The sequence below is a fragment of the Gracilinanus agilis genome, chromosome 2 (genome assembly GCF_016433145.1).
Source record: "Gracilinanus agilis isolate LMUSP501 chromosome 2, AgileGrace, whole genome shotgun sequence".
Lineage (NCBI taxonomy): Eukaryota > Metazoa > Chordata > Mammalia > Didelphimorphia > Didelphidae > Gracilinanus > Gracilinanus agilis.
The window spans coordinates 392,128,460-392,147,283 of NC_058131.1; the positions used below are offsets into that span (position 1 = coordinate 392,128,460).

At 35.9% G+C, this 18,824-nt stretch overlaps 1 protein-coding gene across 2 annotated transcripts in view; it reads right to left on the bottom strand.

The window, feature by feature from the left end:
• DCTN4 (dynactin subunit 4) overlaps window positions 1-18,824 on the bottom strand; it is a 38,958-nt gene continuing 20,134 nt past the window's right edge. Inside the window, exons 4-14 of one of the 2 annotated variants that reach the window (XM_044664502.1) lie at window positions 17,543-17,586; window positions 14,650-14,757; window positions 13,547-13,567; window positions 13,067-13,140; window positions 12,688-12,800; window positions 12,256-12,365; window positions 8,211-8,284; window positions 5,564-5,618; window positions 5,001-5,108; window positions 3,591-3,688; window positions 1-773 (exon numbers count right to left, since the gene is read on the bottom strand). In XM_044664502.1, the coding sequence (XP_044520437.1) occupies window positions 560-773; window positions 3,591-3,688; window positions 5,001-5,108; window positions 5,564-5,618; window positions 8,211-8,284; window positions 12,256-12,365; window positions 12,688-12,800; window positions 13,067-13,140; window positions 13,547-13,567; window positions 14,650-14,757; window positions 17,543-17,586 (1,019 nt within the window). In that variant the 3' untranslated portion in view covers window positions 1-559. The remainder of the gene's footprint in view (window positions 774-3,590; window positions 3,689-5,000; window positions 5,109-5,563; window positions 5,619-8,210; window positions 8,285-12,255; window positions 12,366-12,687; window positions 12,801-13,066; window positions 13,141-13,546; window positions 13,568-14,649; window positions 14,758-17,542; window positions 17,587-18,824) is intronic. The other variant, XM_044664501.1, reaches the window with a different exon arrangement.

Consider the following 18,824-nt stretch of genomic DNA (forward strand, 5'->3'; position numbering starts at 1 on the left):
ATGCTAAGGAAAATGGAGGAATCTATTTAGACTGCTGAAAAAATTTCCGGTGGAATGCATAGAACAGCTGCTACATTAACAGTGTTCTATTTCTAAATATTTGCCAAATAACAGCAGGCCCCTTTCTGAGTACTGCTTAAAGCTTCCTCTGTAAGATTCTGAATTGTATCCATCAGACTGGATTGGAGATAGAACAAGCAGCATTTTGGGAGCTGTGAAGCTGATGCCACTTCAGCAAGATGCAGTAATGGGCTTAGACTGGCTACCTTTCTCTGTGCTCAAATAGAGCTGGAGTTCAAAGTGTACAAGGGTTGTGAAGCAGTCAAAGATTTACATAGCGAATATTTAAGCAATGGGAGAAAGAACAGCAGTTATTCAGCATTTCTTGTTCCTTGTCCATGTTAACCACTCCCCTGACAGAAATCGGTAAATGTATGTGTATAGCATAAATGAGGTCTAATGAAGTTGTGGCTTCAGTGATTTCAGCATTTCCAGATGGTCCATTGTGGTGCAAGAATTTCCATGCTGTCTTTTGAGGTTTGCTCATCATTAGGATCCATCATGGGAGAAGTGGGCCAAGACTGAGCTCCACATGCTGGGTGAGCCAGATGACTTCAGAGCCCTGATCACCTTCCTCAATAGGGCGAATTGGTGCTGCTAGGTTTTTAAATTCATGCTTCATTTTAAAACATACGGTCACTTCACCTTCTTCACGTTGTGGGGTGACTTTGATGAAAATGCCCACTTTGTTGGCTTTTCTGAAGGCTATGATGCTATTAGAGAAAGCAAGAAAAGTATTAAATTGCAGGTCCCTCAAATTCCAGAATCATGTTCATTTGGATGGCACCTAAATTATAGAAAGAAAAATTGCTCCCCATTTATTATCCCAGGAAGCTATTCAGTTTTAAAAGACAACAATGAAAAGTATTTAGAATGAAAAGTACAAGAGCTGCTATAGTAAAATGCCTTTTAGCAATTTTGTTTAACAGTTCTAAGCTTTTAATTTAATTTCTGGAGATGGGGTCTTCAGACTACTACCAAGGGGCCATAGCCTGTTTTTGTATGGTTTGTGACCTAAGAATTGTTTTTATATATTTTTAATTAATTTGCTGTTCTCTGTTCTAGATCATATATATATCTCAACATGGCTTGTTGATATAACAAATTTGCTTTGCATTTAGTTGCCAGCTTATAATTTTATGAAAAAAAAATAAAATTTTCACCTTTAAAGGAAAGAAAAATCTGTAACATAAAATATCTTTTCAAGGCAACAATTACTAGTCATATAATGGCATAGTAAAATAGGAAAAATGTAAATTTCCACATCCGCTTTCCCACAAGTACATGTGGAATTTTTATTTTTAAAACTCTTACTTTCAAAAGAAAAAGGACATTAAGGTAAACATTGTTCAACCTATCATCAATATTATGCTTAAAGAATTCAGGTATTCTAACCTAAGCCTATCAGAAATGCATTATCAAATATTTTTATACATTTATAATAATAATATCTGCATCTTACAAAAAAAAAAGCAAATTCTATCTCTAACTCAGATTCAATTTCTTTTTAAACTTATGGCAATTTAGAAAGGGGTATTACTGAAGCACACTACTTTAAAAATCCTAAATAAATGTAGTTGAGGATTATACCCTATTAAAAAGAATATTTTAAAAATTACATGTGAGCAAAAATTTTCTAGTAATTAGTTGCAAAAGTGTTTCATACCCAATGTGCTGCTTTGGGAAACAGCAACTTCCTTTAGAGGTCTTTGTTAAAAACAAAAAGCTGAGGACAGCTAAATGGTTCAGTTAATTGAGAGCCAGACCTGGAGACAGGAGGTCTTGAGTTCAAATCTAACTGTAGACACTTCCTAGCTGTGTGACACTGTGTGTCACTGGGCAAGTCACTTAACCCCCATTGCTTAGCTCATACCTCCCTTCTACCTTAGAACCAATACAATTGATTTGAGGATGGAAGATAAGGTTTTAAAGAAAACTCAAACTTACTGATGTGAAACTTATTTTTTCACAGTGCAAATTAATAGGGTTAATAATTTGGGAAATATTTAAATGGAGCATTAGCCAATGGTTTTCAAATACTTTTCAAAAACCCATTTCCATGCGACTAATGTATTAATAACAACTTCTGTTCATCCATTACATCAAGCAAGTCCACTAAGGGCCTTTTACTATTTAATATTATTAGTCTAGTTAGTTTGAATGTACTTAAAAAGAATAAAACTGAGTTTATTCTTCTGTAATTTAGACCATATGTTCTGCCCCTACCTGTTAGTCGAACATAAGGAGATATAAATTAATAAGTATAGTTTATCGCTTACATATGGATATTTAGGGATATTTTGGGGTGGGTGGATAGGGTGAAACATGGCTTGTTGATATAACAAATTTGTTTTGCATTTAGTAGCCAGCTCATAACTTTAGGAACAAAATAAAATTTTCACCTTTAAAGGAAAGAAAAACCAATGATGAGAAGACATCACAACCATATTGCTATAAGAAACCATGTTGCTATAGGAAAATGGCTTCTAACGTCAGGCTGAAGGTCTAAGAAGATCATTGGAATGAAGAACAATATGGAAACATGTTTTGCATGATAATACATGTTTAACCCAGGTCAAATCACCTGCCAGCACTGAGAAGAGGAAGGGAGGAAGATAAATTCGGTCACATAACTTGTGTGGAAATTTGTTATTACATGTAATTGGTAAATATATAATGAATTTGCCCTGGGGAGGAAGTCTTGCCTGAGCTCGTCTATCTTTCTTTTCTCCCTTACTCTTTTCTTTTACTCTGGCAGAGAGAGCAAAAACCAAGCCTCAGCTGGGGTGGAGGGGTGAGGATGTCCCTCCTATTTCCTACATTAAGTACACTATCCAAATACTATCAAACCTCTCTCTTCTCAGTAAGAGTAGAATATGAAGCATGCACATGGAGAAAGTACATTGTTAGTATTACTCTAGAGCAAGACTGTACCAAAGATGCTAAGTATCTCAGCCACCTGCTGTCTCAGATTTGTTAAGCCTGGGATAGAGAGCCACCTTCTGGATCTGTTCTCTAAATAGGAGAAAATTCTGTGGACATACTGTACAGAGGGACTAAAATCATAATATGCCCATACAAAGACTAGTATTTGGTAGCTCTGGCTTAAGTAGTATCTTTTCATAAAGAATTTTGGGGCAGCTATGTGGATAGAGTGCCAGGCCTGGAGACCAGAGGACCAGGGTTCAATCTGGCCTCAGACCTAGCTGGGTGACCCCAGGCAAAATGCCAATTGCCTAGCCCTTACTACTCAAATTGATTCTAAGACAGAAGGTGAAGGCTAAAAAAAAAAAAAACTAAAATAAAATAAATTATGTGCATATGTATATGCGTGTATATATAAAAATAGATGTATATGTGTGTGTATGTACACATCCATACACAGAACTTTTGCTGGTTAGGCACAAGATTTCAGAGATTCTAATCTACTGAATATGCCAAGGGCAGGAAAACCCAGAGACTCTAACTGGGGATTCCGAGAGGCAGTCATGTGCTAGTCATGCTACTGGGAAGAGAGAAGAAAAACTCACTCAGGGTCATCCTGAAAATCCTGAGGCTCTGCCAATTCATCATATTCTGCTGCTGCATCCTTGCCAGCTAGAACGAGCTCCTTGGGAGGTACAACCACCTAAAATGTAACATGAGGAAGATGACTCTCTTTAAAACATCACTTTTCAGATTGTGTTGTCCTAAGTATGTAAAACTTGGAAAAAGCCATAATTCCCCCAAATATACTTTAAACATTTAAACGATTAGATGCTTTATGTGATTTTAAACCAAACCAAATCAAACGTATTTGCCTAAACCCAGATTTAAGTCTATCATAGAAGAGGTAAAGAGGCAGAATCAGAACTAATTTTCAATCTTCGAATAGACATCTAGAGTGACTGAAATCCCCAAATTACACAGAAACCATAGGCATTTTTTTTATGTTTCCTCCCTTACCAAATCTGTTACCAAAACTATTAATAAGAGTGAAGAAATGAGTCTTGACTATCATTTTCTCCATTTGGTAGAAGAACCAAGAAGTAATGCCAAAAATCAAACAGCAAAAGGAAAATATAGAAAAAAATAACTATAAAGAATTGAAAATTACATGAAGGTGGAAGCCTTCCCCTTTTCAGCTGCGTAATATTCAAAATGTCAGATTATTGGCCAGTAGCAGCTTATACCTGGTGAGAAGCTTTTGGTTTAAAATGTTAAGTGCTAGGTATATTGCATCATATGGAAGTGTAAAGAGAAGGAGCAGTTAGATGGTTCAGTGGCTTGAAAGCCAGGTCTACAGATAGGAGGTCCTGGGTTCAAATGTGGTCCTAGATACTTCCTAGCTATGTGACCCTGGGAAAGTCATAACACCCCCAACCCCCCAATATTGAGTACTGATTCTAAGAAGGAAGGTAAGAGTTTAAAGAAAGCAAGAAAATGTAAAGAGAACAAATTACTACATGAATGACACTCAGATCAAAATGGGTCTTTCTAATAAGCAAAATCAGATTATGCCAGTGATGGGCAAACCACAGCCTGCAGGCCAGATGCAGCCCCCTGAAATGTTTTATCCGGCCACATGACATTATTCCTAATCTGACGAATACAACAAGTAGGATACAATACAATGAAACTTCGAAAGAGCTGCCTTAGAAACAGACTGACAGATGAGCATTTCCTTTCCTTTGGTCCCCTCTTTAAAAGGTTTGCGGGGGCAGCTGGGTAGCTCAGTAGATTGAGAGTCAGGCCTAGAGATGGGAGGTCCTAGGTTCAAATCTGGCCTCAGACACTTCCCAGCTGTGTGACCCTAGGCAAGTCACTTGACCCCCATTGCCCACCCTTACCACTCTTCCGCCTTGGAGCCAATACACAGAAGTTAAGGATTTAAAAAAAAAAAAAAAGTTTGCCCATCACTGGATTATGCTGAAGTCAGAATTAGTCAAAGCTGGTTCTACCTTTGCAGTACTATTGATGTTATCAGGGTCTCCCTCTTCACATTCCAGTAGTGTCACATGGGTAAGGTTCTCCACTGGGTTTGTAAGAGTCAGCAGGACCTGGCTCTCCTTGAGAACAAGAAAACATATATATGATAAGACAATTCAGGTAAACACTGTGTAGATTGCTAATATTGCTACTTTAGGAAACTGGTCTCAAGTTCCAGACAACTCTAACTATGTCATCAAATTCTTTTTGGGTAAATCTATCAGATGCTCCAACAAATCATCCTTTTGTTTGTCCTAACTTATAATTTGCTAAGCCTCTTGAGTGCCAGTCTACATCATCATGGCTCCTTTGCCACACATAATTGTAACTCTTTTTACCTTCTTAGCTGTTGCTGTCAAAAAACATGGAAAAGATATGTATCACAGCTGATCTCACTCCCTTTTTTGTTGCACCAATCTTCCTGCTCTTCTTCATCAGTTCTCTCCTTACTGCACTTTCTCCCTCCATTAATCCTGGAACAGTCAATGGCTTTCACTTTAAACGGGCCAAGGCGCTCATTAAAGGCTGAACTCACCTTCATGTAGCGTAGGTTGGGGATTGACATGATTCTGACTTCTGGGATATAATTGCTACAATAAAATAAGAAAATAATTATTAGTTTATCTAAACTCAATACAATCTGATTCTAATGAAAATCTGAAGTGAACTCAATGATCTATTAACTTAAAGAAGAGGTCTTAACCTAGAGTCAATGAATTTTAAAAAAATATCTTATAGGAGTGATTTTCTTTGTAATCCTATGTATTTTTTTAAAGCATTTAGAAACATCCTGAGAAAGGGTGCATAGACTTTGAAAGAGGTCTATGACAGCAAAAAGGTGAGGAAACTAAGCCTTAAGAGATCTCATGAGGTTTCTGGTTAACAGCTGGGGTCAATTTTTTTCTAACTAGAGCAGATAAATTAAGAACATTCAAGTTAAGTCATGGAAAAACAAAGGGAATTTTAATGAATTCAAGTATGACTGTTTTAGAGAATACTGAGAAGACTTTAAAGATAAAAGGAGAAAATATATTCAAGGGCAAATCCCAGTCTCCTCTGGAGAAAGTTAAAGAAAATGGACAGTTTATAAGAGAGGATATATAGAGTAATAATAGTAACTACGATTTGCATTTATATAGTGCATTAAAGTTTGCAAAAGGCTTTACATACATCATTTCATTTGATCTTCTGTGAAATAGTATAAGCAAGATGATCACCATTCAACAGAGGAGAAAGAAACAAGCTTAGAGGTTAAAGGACTTGTACAAGGTGATACAGGCTAGTGTCAGAGCTAGGATTAAGCTCAAGTCTCTACTACTTCCAAATTCAGCCATCTTCCCATTACACAACACAAAGTTGTCATCTTCAATAATAATTAGAGAAACACAGAAAAAAATAACTCAGACACTATAGAAATAGTGTCAGAAATAGATGTACCTATATATTGTTGATAGAATTGCAAATTGGTAGAATCTTTTATGGAAGGCAATCTTGAGGTACACAACAAAATTCACAAAAATAATCATAGCCTCTGACCCAACAATCCTATTATTTGGAATTCATCCTAAGACTGTTATCAGGAAAAAAGAGGCATACTTAAAAATTTAAAAAAAGAAAGGAAAGAAAAAAATGTGTATATTTATGTACACATGTATGAACATATGCATGCATGTATATAAATATATGTATAGCATAGGATTTGTAATTTCAAAGAATTTGAAAAACATCTAATGTACCAGTTAGTGAATGCTATAAAAATCATGTAATGAAACACTATAATGATATTAAATTATAAATAAAGATTATAAAGAAATTGGAAAGACATTTATGAAGCAAATGAAGCAGAGAAAATAATTTTAAAAATAGTATAGACACTATTTAAAAATAAAAATGTATAAACAAATACAAAAATGAATGGAAAGGGATAGAGAGGAAGAAACTAATGAGCTATTATGGATATAATATTCAAAGAAATTAATTTTAAAGAGCAAACATGAATTTTTATTTAAAGTTTATAATTTTTAAAAATGTAAGTAGTATGAGAAGCTGTTGTTGAAACCCTATAAAGAATTCTATTGGAGTTAATAATCTGATCACACAAAGAATACCCTGTGGGGCAGGATCTTTCATTTACTAACTATATTATTTGAACTGCTGTGTGGATCTCTAGTCTGCCAAACCCCATCAAACATTTGTATTTGTATTTGTACCTAATGATCAGACCAAAGGCAAGACTCAGTGCTAAATAGAAGGCTGCCATTCACATAGTTGCAGGTTAAAATTGGAAAAAGGCTCTTCCTCGATTTCATTTTATCCAGCACTTTCACAATTCTAACACTTCCTACCAAAGATCCAGAATTAAATAATTATAATTTTTGGGTGTGTCCTGTGAGTTCATGGGTGTAGGAAACTAAGGGAAAGGAAATGCTCTTCAACACTGCTCAGCAACTGTTCATTTCAAAGAGTTATTTGGGACACACTGAGGAGTAAAGGCAGTTCCTCAGTGTCACAAAACCAGTAGATGTCAAAGGCAGGACTTGAACTCAATATTTAAACTGGCTCTCTATTCACCACATCATGTAATATAATATTCTGTATTTCTGAAAGTATTTTTGTATTCATGATCTTGTTTTAGCCTCATCATCTTTATTTTATAGATAAGGACATTGAGGTCCAGATATGTTAAACGTTTTATCTAAAGACAAAGAATATTAGCGCTAGATATAAAATCTAGTTCTTTCTGTCTGGTAGTTTAGTATATTTTCTTTTTTTTTTTTAAACTCTTACCTTTCATCTTAGAATCAAAACTGTGGTTCCAAGGCAGAAGAACAGTAAGGGCTAGACAATGGGGATTAAGTGATTGGTTCACAGCTAGGAAGTATCTAAGGCCAGATTTGAAACCCAGGGTCTCCCATCTTTAGGCCTGCTTTTCAATCCACTGAACCATTTAGCTGCCTCCTGTACTATACTTTCCATTATGCTGTGCTGAATTCTTTTAAAAAATCATGACATTATCTTATTTTTGCAGCTAGCTTTTATACTAGCTAGTTAACCTAGAAATCCAGGGAGACTAAAAGTAGGAAGATCATTAAAAAAAACAAACAACAAACCCTCAAAAAAATGGAACTTCTAACCATAAAGACCATTTTATACAAAAAATAACACATTGCCAAAATACTCACACAGCAACAAGTTGAATTTTAAATTTGATAGATGTTGGATTGAACTCTGGTTTACTCAAATTATGCTCACATTTCTAAAAAAGAAAAAAAAAAGCCAAATATGTAATGTATATCCCAGAAAAATGAGTGCTTCTTCCTGACCAATAGACTGTTTTCACTGATAGAAGAGAATTTACTAGTTCTCAGTAAGGCAAAAAATACAATAAAGGTGATACATTTGAGATAAGGGTATACATTGATTTATCTGAGTGTCATATATTAAAAACAAGCCATTACCATGGTTTTTTTTTTTTTTTTTTTTTTTGCTTTTCTTTGTATTTGTAGTTCTTAGCATGGTGGCTTTTGACTTAACTTGACATTAGGCAGCACAGATCTAGTATAAGAATTGCAACATTAAATTTTAAGAGTTTTTCAATGGGGGGCAGCTGGGTAGCTCAGTGGATTGAGAGCCAGGCCTAGAGACAGGAGGTCCTAGGTTCAAATCTGGCCTCAGACACTTCCCAGCTGTGTGACCCTGCGCAAGTCACTTGACCCCCCATTGCCTAGCCCTTACCACTCTTCTGCCTTGGAGCCAATATACAGTATTGATTCCAAAGCAGAAGGTAAGGGTTTAAAAAAAAAAGGAAAAAAAAAGGAGTTTTTCAATGGGAGAAAACCCAATTATCCAACTAAAATTAAATACAAAAGATTTCAAAGTAGAGCATTATGCTTTTATCTAATACCTCTCAAGGTAGACCAGTATCTGTTTTCTAAGAATAAACATTCTAAAATGGGTAACACTGACAAGCAAATAGTATTTAAGATATGCTGAAAGACAAAAGTGATAAAAACTAATAAGGAAGGAACTCAGTGATCACATAAAGTGATGAGGAAATGGAGGCTCAGAGAATTAAAATTATTTGGCCCTTCATGCACTGAGCTGGCAGAGAAAGGATTAGAACCCAGGTCTCTTGAATTCTTGTTCTTACTCTAAAATAATAAAAGGCTTTAATCTCCTCATATTCAATTCAACAAACATTTATTAACATTCAGGTATAGAAGATATCAGGGATACAAAGAAAGCTATCACAAAGATAAACTGCTTTCAAGCAGTTTACAATCCAAAGGACAGGGGCAGTAGAGTTGACACAAGGAAGACTGTGCTAAGCACAAAAGAAATTTGTATGTATATATAAACATATATATAAAATGAGAAAGACTATTTTTAATTGGAGAGCAGATGGAGGGAGGGCAAGATATTAGAGAAGATTTCATGGAAGAGGTGGCACTTGGGGTGGGCCTTGAAGAAAGAGACTTCAATGGAGACATGAAGGACAGGGAATCCATTCTAGGGATGTAGGATGACATGAGTAAAAGCAGAGATGGGAAAGGCAGGACAAGAATGGAGGATGATGAGAAGTCCAAGTTGGCTAGAATATGAATCCAGCATATTAATGGAAATAATAGGAGTCAATGATAGAAAGAGCTGAAGCCAGGATGTGGAGGATCTTGAAGGGGAAAATCAGAAATTTTCATTTTATTCCATAGACAATGGGGAACTCCTGAAGGTTTCTGGATAGAAAAGTAATATTATCAGAGTACTGAATTAGGAAGATTTTGGGAGGGGCAGTAAGTCTGAAAGCTAAATGAGATAAGGGATAGTCTGGAGGTAGGGAGCCAAATCAGGACACTACTATGATAATCTAAGCAAGAAGAGATAAGATACTAAATTAAGGTATAGGAATGGGAAGGAGAGAATTGTTAAAAAAAATAAGTTTGTGGTGAAAGTAAAATGGAGAGAAACTGACAACTGACTAGATGGACTTGGAAGGAAAGAAGACTAGAAAGAGAAAAAAAAATCAATGATGATGCCCAAGTTTTGAGTTTCAGTGAGAAGATAAAGGCATTATCATAAGAAATAAAAAATTCAGAAGGTAGAGTAGTTTGGAAGTTTGGAGAGAAAGTAAAGAATTAAGGTTGAGGCTCAGTGATAGAGCACCAGGCCAAGAATCAGGAGGATCTGGGTTCAAATTTGACTTCGGACACCTGCTAGTTTTTACTACAACTGTCTAGTCCTTACCCTTTATCTTAAGATTAGTTACTAAGACAGAAAGTAAAGGTTTAAAAAAAATAGAATTTTGAGGTAACAGTGGGATACTGTGTTGAGATAGCTAGCAGAAAGCTGGAAATTCACATTTGAATGAGTCTTCCAAAGTTAAAGATGGAGCTAAAAATGTGGAAGTCACCTGCAAAGGATGATAAGTGAAGTCACAGAACTGAAAGAAAATGATTAAGAGAATGTACACAGTTAAGACAAGAAAACAACTTTAAGAAAATACCTACTTTTTAAGGGCAGAAGGAAGGTCTGCCTCAAACAAAAGTGACATTAAGAATGATCAGAGCGGGGCAGCTGGGTAGCTCAGTGGATTGAGAGCCAGGCCTAGAGACGGGAGGTCCTAGGTTCAGATCCAGCCTCAGACACTTCCCAGCTGTGTGACCCTGGGCAAGTCACTTGACCCCCATTGCCTACCCTTACCAATCTTCCGCCTATAAGTCAATACACAGAAGTCAAGGGTTTAAAATTTAAAAAAAAAAAAAAAAAAAAAAAAAAAAAAAAAAAAAAAAAAAAGAATGATCAGAGGGGGCAGTTGGGTGGCTCAGTGGAATGAGAGCCAGGCCCAGAGATGGGAGATCCTGGGTTCAAATCTGACCTCAGACACTTCCCAGCTGTGTCACCCTGGACAAGTTACTTAACTCCCATTGCCTACCCTTACCACTCTTCTGCTTTAGAACCAATACATGGTATTGATTCTAAGATGGAAGGTAAGGGTTTAAAAAAAAATTTTTTTTTAAAAATGGTCAGAAACATGAGAGGAAAAGGGAGAAGAAAACATCAATGTTGGTCAAAGTGCTAACAGTCAGAGAACAGCAGGGATGGAAAAGAGATCACTAAACTTGGCAATAAAATCACTGGTGTCCTGGAAGAGGTGTTTCAGTTAAATAATGGGGTTAAAAGGTAGGTTTCCAGGGGCTGAATAATGAGCGGTTGATGAAGCAACAGAATTTGTCTTGAAGTTTTGCAGTGAATGAGAATGAGATGAGGTTATGATTTGAGGCAGGTAGGAAAGTGAAAGAAAGTTATTTTAGGACAGAGGAGACCTGAACTTGTTTTTAGAATAAAAAGGTTTATCGGAAGAGAAGATTAGCCCAGACAAGGACTAGGAGGAAGGCTACCCCTTCTCATGTACATGGGAAAAAGAAAGAAGACAGGTGAAGATGATGAGAGGTTCAAAGGAGCAGAGCTGAAGGAACTGCTTGAGGATGGCCTCAGCATTTAGATAAAATAAAACAAGAGGTCATCCATTGAGAATGGTGGAGAATATAATTGAGTGGAGGGGAATATGGAAAGACAAAATTCTGTTGTCACTTTTTTTAATCCTACCTTCTGTCTTAGAATCAATACTGTGTGTCTGAGGCCAGATTTGAACCTAGGACCTCCCATCTCTGGGCCTGGCTCTCAATCCACTGAGCTACCTAGCTGCACCCCCTTGTTTTTAAAACTTCTCTAATTCATACTTCATAGTACTGTCAAGGAAATCTCAATGTACATGTATGACCAAACCTCTCCCCAGCTAAAAAACTTTCAGTGTGTTCATGTTGCTTCTCAGCATGACATTCAAGTCACATCCCTTTTTCATTTCACTACTTACAAACTACCTTTTAAACACTGTTCATTCTAAAGAAAATGTACTATTTTTGTAGCTTCCCATTTCCTTTCTTCAGGCCTCAGCACACACTCTCTCTATGCACAGAATGGTCTTTCCTCACAGCTCTGCCTTGTGATATTTCCTTCAAAGTCCACCTCAACTGCTATTTCCTTTAAAGAGAACAGGGCAACACGGAAAAGATGCCTAGTAAATATTTGTGGAATTGATATCCTGTATCTGGGACATAATATGTATGCTGCCTATGTATATATTTCAGAATTATTCGAATACTGGTCAGTCTTGGTTTGTTCTAGTTACTCTGCTGAAAAGATGGCAATTCTCCATAATGGCAGACTTACTCGACAGCGCAGGGATCGTTTGATCAGCAGATGCTTATGTCGAGGATAGAGCTGTGAAGCACAGATTGGCTGGAAGTCAGGCTGCAAGAGGCGCTGATGCACGGTAGTCACTGGATATTCCAAAGGGAAATTTAAATTTATTTTAAGCTGCTTAAATTAAAGACATTTAATCAGTAGTTATAAAGCAATCATCACTAAAATAAAAGGGGTATCAATGCTTTTGTGAATTGTCTTTTTTAAAACTACTGCTTGAGTAAAGATCTGATTCAAAATAAAGGTTTTTTTTTTAAGGTTACGTTGGTTTAACATGTTTTATGACCATCTTATTATTGACAACCATACCAATAATGCCATGTAGTGTACACAGAACATGACTAATAAAATCATGACTAAAATCAAAATAATTTGGAAACAAAAAGGAAAATCCAGTACCCTCTGTGAGATTTACTGGTCTTGTATAGTAGTCCTCAGGAAGAGGTTCCACTTCTTCCACAGCTTGTGCTGGCTCAATCTTGATCTCTTTTTGGTCTTCTCCTTCCTTAAGGCTAAATGGTAAAAAATGGCTATTTACCGAGTTACCTAAAAACATGGAATTAAAGCACCAAACCTTCCTCTTGATGACTGTCTCATTCAGTTCACTTCCTATGGTCAATAAGTTAACTGTTATTTTATGTTATGTTATGTTACGTTATGTTATATTTCTTTCTTTTTTTTTTAATGCCAACTTCTTTTGGAATTTTTTCCCATTCCCAAAAGCCTTTTAAACAATATCTGCTTTCCTCATCAAAGGCATTTTAATGTTCACACTTACGAAAGTCCTGCCAGAGTACTGATGGGAGCTCCAGCTCGTGGTCTCTGAAGTCTGGTTCCAAGACCATATTTGTCCTAGATGAGAAAAACTTTCATCAAGATGTTTGTATTAGTCTAGCCTATTTATCAAAAGAAAGAATTAAGCTTGAGACAGTGTGAGAAGCGCAGGGAACTAAGCAAAGGAAAGCAAACTTAAAAAGCTCACTTTAATGAAACAAAATGTAGCCTTTCCCCATAATGCTATTAAAAAAAAATTTAAAAAGCACCCCCTAGAGGTACTAAAGCTATTCTAGCATTGTAAAAGTGAACTTAGTTTTAGCTATTCTATCAGACTAGGTACTTGTAAGAAATTAAAGGTGGTAAGATTTTGAGGCGCATGAACCAATGGTCAACTGGAACCCAAGTGAGGTAGGGTCTTTTTTTTGAGAGCTCTTTTTCAAGAGCTTTTAGTACCAGCAAAGAACCATGAAAGAACACTTACCACTACATGAATAGTGTGTTGCTGTGGAGAGCCCCCAAATAGCAGTAGGTCGCAACAGAGACAAAAAAATGCAGCAATAAGACAAGAGCAAACTCATATAGTAGGCAGATTATATAGCAAATTTGGAAAAACAGCAAGTGTATTAAATAATTCTGTTTAAGTACATGCTTAGTTTCATTTATCACTTATTCATTCATCCATTCATCTTCATTCATCCATTAAGACTATTTATTTAAGACTCTGTCAACGAATCTAGAACTGTGGATCCTTAGCAAATTTTAATAGCTAATTAATGCTAGGGAAAAACGGACAAGAATGCTAGTCATCATTTCAATCAAGATATATTTAATTGACTTATCCCTAAATTTTCAGTGGGATGACCTACTTTCTAATTTTCATGTGAATCCTAATGTGAATTCCCATACATACCTTTTTTAGGATGGTGATATACTACATTCCTAGTGTTATGTGCCCCCTGATGGAATACTTAACTTGCATCACTGCAATGATAGCACCAGATCTGAATTATCTGAACTCAACTGCCTGCTCAGGTGACAACTTCTCTCACCAAAGAAGTTAACTAAGAAAACTTAATGGAATTCACAATTCTTGAAACTCTACCCTTATAAGATTACCATCTTCCAACCCAGGCTCCCCATGGTGGTGCTGTTTGGACACTGTTCCTCAAACTGAAAGAAGATGGGAAGTTCCAAAGAGGTTTTTAGATACTAAAGCTGAGAAGCTACAGGTATCTGAGTGATAAGTGTGAACTAAAGAGTTCATTTTAAAGAACTAAAAAGTAGGAATGAATTTATCCACTTATGCTTGAGAAGGGAATAATGAATGGGGGAGAATCATAAGACTCCCTCAGAAACTAAGTTAGTAAAAAGTTGTAACCTAGGGAGATAGAAAAAGGAGTAAGCTAAAATTACTGGCTTTAAAAATGAAAACATGATTTTAAAAACAAAGAAAATATTTAAAAATATGAAAATCCTTCACTTGAAGCCTCACAGTATCTTTGGATACCACTCCTCTTTAGAAAAATCTCTTCCTAGGCACCATAGTTCCTAAATCACAAAGTCTTCTTGGTACCAAAAGCTCACCGAAAATGCCAGAGGCATGTAGTTTCGACGCCGGGCCAGCTTTTTACGATCTCGTTCCACTTTCTCCTTCTGGGCCAGTTGCTGATAATACTCAACCAGTTTGTTCATCTGTAGGAAAACAAGAATCAGACACTCAAGCCTTGCTAAATAGAACAGGTGTGGTTGGTTGCCTTAAATTCCAACAGCTAATAGTGTGCTATGTACAATCACACATTGGCAAACTTGCATAAGCGGTAGTGGACTACTGCATTTCCATTGTGAACAGTACAGTATTCATCTGAAAACTCTCATGACATAGCAAAAACTCCATGATACAGAATTAGCTATTTAAAAAAAAACCCTGCGATAAGTGAACTGCAATATAGCGAGGGACAACTGTATTTGCTATCACTTCTCATACTTTTCTCTTGGTTCCGCTCACTTCATTTTGCATCAGTTTATATAGGTCTTCCCAGGTTTTTCTGAAACTATCTATCCCTTTCAATATTTCTTAAAGCTCAATAGTGTTTGATCAAAACCATATACCATAACTTGCTTAGCCCCCCAAATGATGGGCATTCCGCTAATTTACAATTCTTTGCCACCACAAAAAGCTGTTATAAATACTTTTGTATATATGGGCCCCTTCCTCTTCCTTTTTTTTTTTTAATTGTTTTTTCTTAAACCCTTAACTTCTGTGTATTGTCTCATAGGTGGAAGAGTGGTAAGGGTAGGCAATGGGGGTCAAGTGACTTGCCCAGGGTCACACAGCTGGGAAGTGGCTGAGGCTGGGTTTGAACCTAGGACCTCCTGTCTCTAGGCCTGACTCTCAATCCACTGAGCTACCCAGCTGCCCCCCTTTTCCTCTTCCTTTGATCTCTTTGATACACAGATCTAGAAGCAGGATTGCTGAGTCAAAGATTATATATAGTTTTATACTTTTTGGGGGGCAGTTCCAAGTTGTTTTCCAGAATGATTGGAATAGTTCATTGCTTCATCAGTACACGAGTGTACTTATTTTTCTACACCCTCTCCAGCATTTATTTTCCTTTTCTGTTATTTTGAGTCAATTAGATGGTACCTCTAAGTTGTTTTAATGTTTATTTCTCTAATTACTAGTGATTTAGAACATCTTTTCATATGACTATTGAAAACTTTGATTTCTTCTTTTGAATACTGCCTGTTCATATCCTTTGACCCATTTATCAACTAGCAATTGATGAGATTTTTATAAATCCTTACCTTCTGTCTTAGAATCAATAGTATGAATTGGTTCTAAGGCAGAAAATTAATAAGGGCTAGGCAATGGGGGTTAAGTGACTTGCCCAGTGTCACCCAACTAGGAAATGCCTGAGGCTAGATTTGAACCTGAGACTTCCTGTCTCCAGGCTTGACTCTCTACTGAGCCACCTCACTGAACTGAGATATTGATCTGATAAAACTTGCTGCAAAGATTTTGTTGGCTGTTTACTGTTTTTCTTTTCTATCTGCACTGGTTTTATTTATGCAAAAACTTTAATGTTATGCAATCAAAATTACCCTTTTTTTCCCCCCACAGGAACCTCTCTATCTTTTGTTTGGTCATGAATTCTTCCTCTGAAGCAATTATTTCTAATGGTAGGCAATAAGATATTAAGTCAAAAATCTACAGTCAATCATTGCTAAGCCAAAAAATACCAAACGAGCAAACACAACTCATGAATTGATGAAAATTATTTTTTTGGTAAAATACATCTGGAAGCTTAAAGTACTTTGAAAAAGACATTCATAATGTTAGGAAAATTAATTCCAGACTCACAGATCTAGAGCTCAATCAGCACTCAAAAATCATCTAAACTAACCCTTTCATTTTATAGATGAGATTTTTCTAAGACCACAAAGGTAGCAAGTAGCAGTAAAGATTTGAACATAGGTTCTCTAATACACCCAAAGGTTTCCAATACAGCATATTAAGCAATCCTGAACATTTTATAGCCCTCTTAACACAGGTGAGATAGTTTAAAATATATATGGCATTACTATAAGATGCTAAAAAATATAAAATTTCCTGTTTACAACTTTTATATTTGAAGGGCTATGTTCATAAGCAAGTAATGCTATAAAACTGCACAGAGCCATAGAATCCCAAAGTGAAGATAAGATGTTAGAAGGCCTTCAGTACAACTTGTTCCTTGAGACAAATTCCTTTTTTTAACACCCTTGACAAGAGACCTTCAATCTCTATTTAGAAACCCCAGATGAGGGGAAACCTACTACCTCCTAAGGCAACCCATTCCATTTTTTTGACAGCTTTTGTTGTTAGGAAACTTCCCCTTATATTGAATAAAAATTTGCCTCTTAACTGATACTTGTTGCTTTAAGTTCTGCCCTTTGGGGTTAATGAAATCAAATAAATAAATTCCTTTCTCACATGATAGCCCTTGCAAAAATTGAATACAGTTATCATGTTTTAAGTTTTCTTCAAAAGACTTTGAAATAGTATGGTAAATAGAAAGAATGCTGGATTTGGAATCATAAAACATTGGTTCAAATCCTGGCTTTGCCACTACTTAGACCTGGAACAAATCAAGTTAATCCCATATGGTTTGACTACTTGTAGGAGAAATAAAAATTCCAGTATTAAATAATACTTGTTATTACATAATTCACAAAACCTTATAGAATATAGATTTGAAAGTTCAACTAGACCAATTTTTCTGAATTCAGTCAGGAAAAACCCAGAGAAGCTGAATTTTTAGTTTGAGGAAAAACAAACAAACAAATGCAATTGCACATAGGAAGTTCTTACTAATAAAAGGCATCTTGATTGATTGATTACACTTATAAGTATATAAAGCAAAAGTGAATTTTAATCAGTTCTCCCAGAAACATTTCCATTTTTTTATCTTTTACTTTCTTCTACTTCTTTACTTACCCTTTGTGTATGAGGATTTTCAGGTTCTTGCCACCCACCACTGGCTGCAAAACAAAATGAGGTCGCATATGAGATCTTAAGAAGTATTAGAATCACAATTCCTGTACAACAGGATCAAAATCATTCTAAAAACAGGATGAAAGTTTTTCCATGACAAGCTTGAGCAAAATGTGTCTCTAACTACCACTTTGAGTTTTCTAAAACTAATAATATATCTTACTTTAAAATACTAGAGTTATAACACTTTCCCATGATTTTTGGAGGCTGATTTCTCTAAGAGGTTCAGGTCTCCTGAAGTTTATTTCTCTCTGAGAGAAGAGGAAGTAATATATGACCAAAGAGAAATGAGTCAGTCAAAATAAATATTTTTAAAATTCAAGTATTTTACCTAATTTTTGATCCTGGCTTCTGCTTTTAAATATACTTTATTTTGGGGACAGCTGGGTAGCTCAGTGGATTGAGAGCCAGGACTAAAGACGGGAGGTCCTAGGTTCAAATCTGGCCTCAGGCACTTCCCAGCTGTGTGACCCTGGGCAAGTCACTTGGTCCCCATTGCCTACCCTTACCACTCTTCTGCCTTGGAGCCAATACACAGTATTATTGACTCCAAGATGGAAGGTAAGGGTTTAAAAAAGGACAAACAAAAAACTTTATTTTTAATTGTAAACTTTAATTATCTCAATACTAGTAATCAAATAAAATAATGACAAAAAATTCAAAACTATATTTTGATAAGCATATTATATGTACATGTATACATATGTCTAGTTTGACATTTGCTTTATGCATTATTCTGATATTCTTCAACTGTGTGTTAAAGCTTTGTTTCCTTTAAATATATTTATATATGCATATAAACACACATATTCATGTTCAGATTATGTTATTATAAATTGTTTGCTTTGTTCTATAGCCCTTTTTAAAAACCCAAATCAAACACTGTTTGAAAGGTATCAGTTTTCTAATTTGAAGTTTTTTCCCTTCTCCTGTTTCACATTACAAACTCAATGAATCTGTTTCTCGACGAGCAGATTGTTCTAAATGAAGTACAGTTATTTCAGAGCTTTTCAGATACTAGAACTATCAAGTAAAAAAAAAAAAAAACAAGTAGAGAAGAAAAATAATATTTGTTGAAAATTGGCTCTTTTGGGGATTATGCTGTTTCACTAACCTAGCACTATAGTAGATCTGTGATCTCCATTTGGGCAGGAATCTAAAAATGCTGGCCACCATCCACCCATGCCTGCTTATTCTTTGTAACTCTTGTCCACATCTTTGCATG